General features: G+C 36.7%; 1 protein-coding gene across 1 annotated transcript; it reads left to right on the top strand.

Moving 5' to 3' along the window:
* The first annotated feature begins 220 nt into the window (after window positions 1-220).
* On the top strand, window positions 221-912 carry LOC124937646 (very-long-chain aldehyde decarbonylase CER1-like). The gene is made up of 3 exons (XM_047477942.1): window positions 221-303; window positions 408-631; window positions 698-912. The coding sequence occupies exons 1-3, from the start codon at window positions 244-246 to the stop codon at window positions 828-830; spliced, it is 417 nt and encodes a 138-aa protein (XP_047333898.1). The 5' UTR covers window positions 221-243; the 3' UTR covers window positions 831-912.
* The last annotated feature ends 2,455 nt before the right edge of the window (window positions 913-3,367 follow it).

Genomic DNA, 3,367 nt, shown 5'->3' with positions numbered 1-3,367 from the left:
GCCAACTATATATTGTCTGATGACATAAATTTATATATTTACTCATCATGTTATTTAACATCAAGAAGAAAATGAAAGGCTGTGTAGTCAATTATAACTAGTGTGTTACACAATAATCAAATTATAAATGAAATAACCGTGCATGAAGTTTTCCAAGCTCTATATATATATATATATATATATATTGAGAACAGAGTGAGCAATATTATTGTAGTAATTAAACCTAGTTCGATCGATCTCGATATGGCTTCTAACCCAGGTCTGCTAACTGACTGGCCATGGACACCCCTTGGCAACTTCAAGGTGATTGCTGTTTTAATTTGTTTAAAATCATCATCATGTCTACACTTAGAACTAAAATATCATTAATAATTAATCATGCATTTGATCCATGCATATATGATCAGTATGTGGTTTTGGCTCCGTGGGCGATTCATAGCATGTACTCGTTCACGGTGAAGGATGAGAGCTCGAGAGATCTCTTCAACTTCCTCATTCTACCGCTCATGCTTATGAGAATTATTCATGCCCAGCTCTGGATTCCATTCTCTCGTCACCGAACTGCCAAAGGAAACAATCGCATTGTCGATAAGCCTATTGATTTCGACCAGGTTGACCGTGAAAGAAACTGGTAATAAACCTTTTACTAATTAATTAGTACATTTGATTTTTCTCAATTATATGTTGAATGTTGTAGGGATGATCAGATCATCTTCAATGGAGTGCTTTTCTACTTGGCAAACAGATATTTGCCTGGAAGCTCTCATCTACCCCTTGTGGAGATGGGATGGTCTAATTTTGACCATCTTGCTTCATGCTGGTCCTGTTGAATTCTTCTATTATTGGTTCCATAGAGCTTTGCACCACCATTTTCTTTATTCTCGCTATCATTCTCATCCTCATTCTTCTATAGTCACCGAACCCATTACTGGTAAGTTTTGTATTCATTTTGAAAAGACACCCTTCATTTTTTTTTTTGATTTTACATTTACAAGTTATCATATATAACTCATTAGGGTAGTTCAAGTGACAATATAGTCGGTGTCTAAGAAATCAAATATCACGGATTCGATTCTCATTTATACACCTTATACACCTTAGGTTAAGTGGAGGTCAGGGTAGTTTTAACTCCTAAAATAGAAAGAGAGAAAAGAAGTTATCAATGACATATATGTTATCAACATAGTTGATTAATGACATAATTATGAAATAATGTCAATTTATATATTGCATTGACTAAAGTAAGGTTTGTAGTATTAACTTTTCTAGCACTGGTAAGAAAATGGTCAAAACCGAGAGTTAAAACTCTCGGTTTTGAGCCCATAACTTTCGGGATAGACTAAAATCCGAGAGTTAAGGTGACTGTCGCCATCCCTCGGTATTGACTCCGTCGTTAAAAAGAATAGTGTATTTACCGAAAGATGTCCTCTAGTTCTCGGGTTTTCTTCAATGAGAAAAACCGAGAGTTATTAGCATAACCTTCGGTTTTTCCTTCGAAGAAAAACCGAGAGTTAATGGCATAACCTTCGGTTTTTCCTTCGAAGAAAAACCGAGAGTTAATGGCATAACCTTCGGTTTTTCCTTTGAAGAAAAACCGAGGGTTATTAGCATAACCTTCGGTTTTTCCTTTGAAGAAAAACCGAGGGTTATTAGCATAACCTTCGGTTTTTCCTTTGAAGAAAAACCGAGGGTTATTAGCATAACCTTCGGTTTTTCCTTTGAAGAAAAACCGAGAGTAATGAGCTTAACCTTCGGTTTTTTCCTTTGAAGAAAAACCGATAGTTATTATCATAACCTTCGGTTTTTCCCTTTAAAGAAAAACCGAGAGTTATTAGCTTAACCTTCGCTTTTTCCTTTAAAGAAAAACCGAAAGTTTCCATTTAACTTTCGGTTTTTCTTTTAAAAATTTACAAAATAGCCGTACTGATTTGTGCTAAACCGAAACCGCATACCGAAACCAAAACCTGTTCAGCCAGCCAAACCAATCAATTCATAAAACAAAATCATCATTCCAAAATTCTCCAATCAATCATCCCAAAAACAAGTTTTACATTAAACCATTAAACATATTCAATCAATTCATATAGTCGAAACGTCTTAGAACTAGCTAGCTGGTGGGGGAGGCGGCGGTTTATATTGCCGCATAAACACTTCAAAATTCTCTAATCTTGCATTCAATTCTAACCTTTCCTTCTCCTGTTTTGCACTTTCTCTATCCATTCGTGAAATCAATTCTACCTTTTCTCTTTGGATTTGATCAATCTTTTGTGTTTTTTCTTCATCCCTTTTCTTCAATTCCTCAAGCTCTATCGCCATTCTTTGATTCTCCTCAAACAATCGATCAGTGGCTCGTTGAGAATTGTTAGAACTCCGTCGATCCTGACGAAAGTGTGTGGGTCGGACGCCTGATCCCATACCGAATACTCCCCCGTGTTTTTGGGGTCCGAATACTCTCTCCGTCAACTCAAAGTCTGATATTTCTGGTTCGTTACTTAGAACTTCCTCCATCTCAACCTGCAAATTTGAAATAATTTGTCAATTATATAATAATTTATAAACTAGTTATAAGTAATTTAATTTAATTCAATTCACTTACAATTTTCTCTTGAACGCGGTCGTCCGGGACGGGAGTTGGGTTTTCTTTTGTCGGTTTTGGGGTACGGGTCCTCTTGAACACTTCAACGACCGATGGAGCCCGTCCCATTTCAATCGCCTGTTGAAAAAAAAATTATATAACTCGTAACAATGTTTATATTAAGTTATTATATAACTCATAACAATCTTACCAACTCTTCTTCAATTTGAGCAAACGGTCTACTTCCCGTATGATGCGGGAATTTCAGCTGCTGTCTGTTAGCCATATTTGTGCTACTATTTTTCTGAAATTCATATAAAAAAAATTGAAGTTAGAATAACTAATATCATATTTTATTTGAATTATGAAACCGTACCTTAAATTTCTCCGTAAAGAAATGGTTGCGACACACAAACTCCCAATCATCTCGATCGTAGTCTGGTGGAGGATTGGCAAGTACCGCGGCCTCGTCTCCTTTATGGATGCGGATATATTCCGTGTGCAAATCCGAGCGCCATCTATCCCATATCTGTCTGACGTGTCCCATTGCGGTCTTTCGAAAAGAATCAATAGGACCATTAGTAGCCTCGAACGGATCCTGAAAATAAAAACATTCAAATGTTTTAAAATAATTATTGAATGATCAATGTAGAATTATTTAATCTTTACCTTCGCAGCATTCCAAATGTAATCCAATTGGTCAGCACTTAATGCCTTCCACTTCAAAAGACGGTGCGAGACGGCTGAGGGATCCCGCACAACCGACCCCACATGTCTGGACCACCTTGTTCT

The sequence above is a fragment of the Impatiens glandulifera genome, chromosome 5 (genome assembly GCF_907164915.1).
Source record: "Impatiens glandulifera chromosome 5, dImpGla2.1, whole genome shotgun sequence".
Taxonomy (NCBI): Eukaryota; Viridiplantae; Streptophyta; class Magnoliopsida; order Ericales; family Balsaminaceae; genus Impatiens; species Impatiens glandulifera.
The sequence above is the reverse complement of the archived record's forward strand: the minus strand, read 5'-3'. Positions and strand labels throughout refer to the sequence as shown.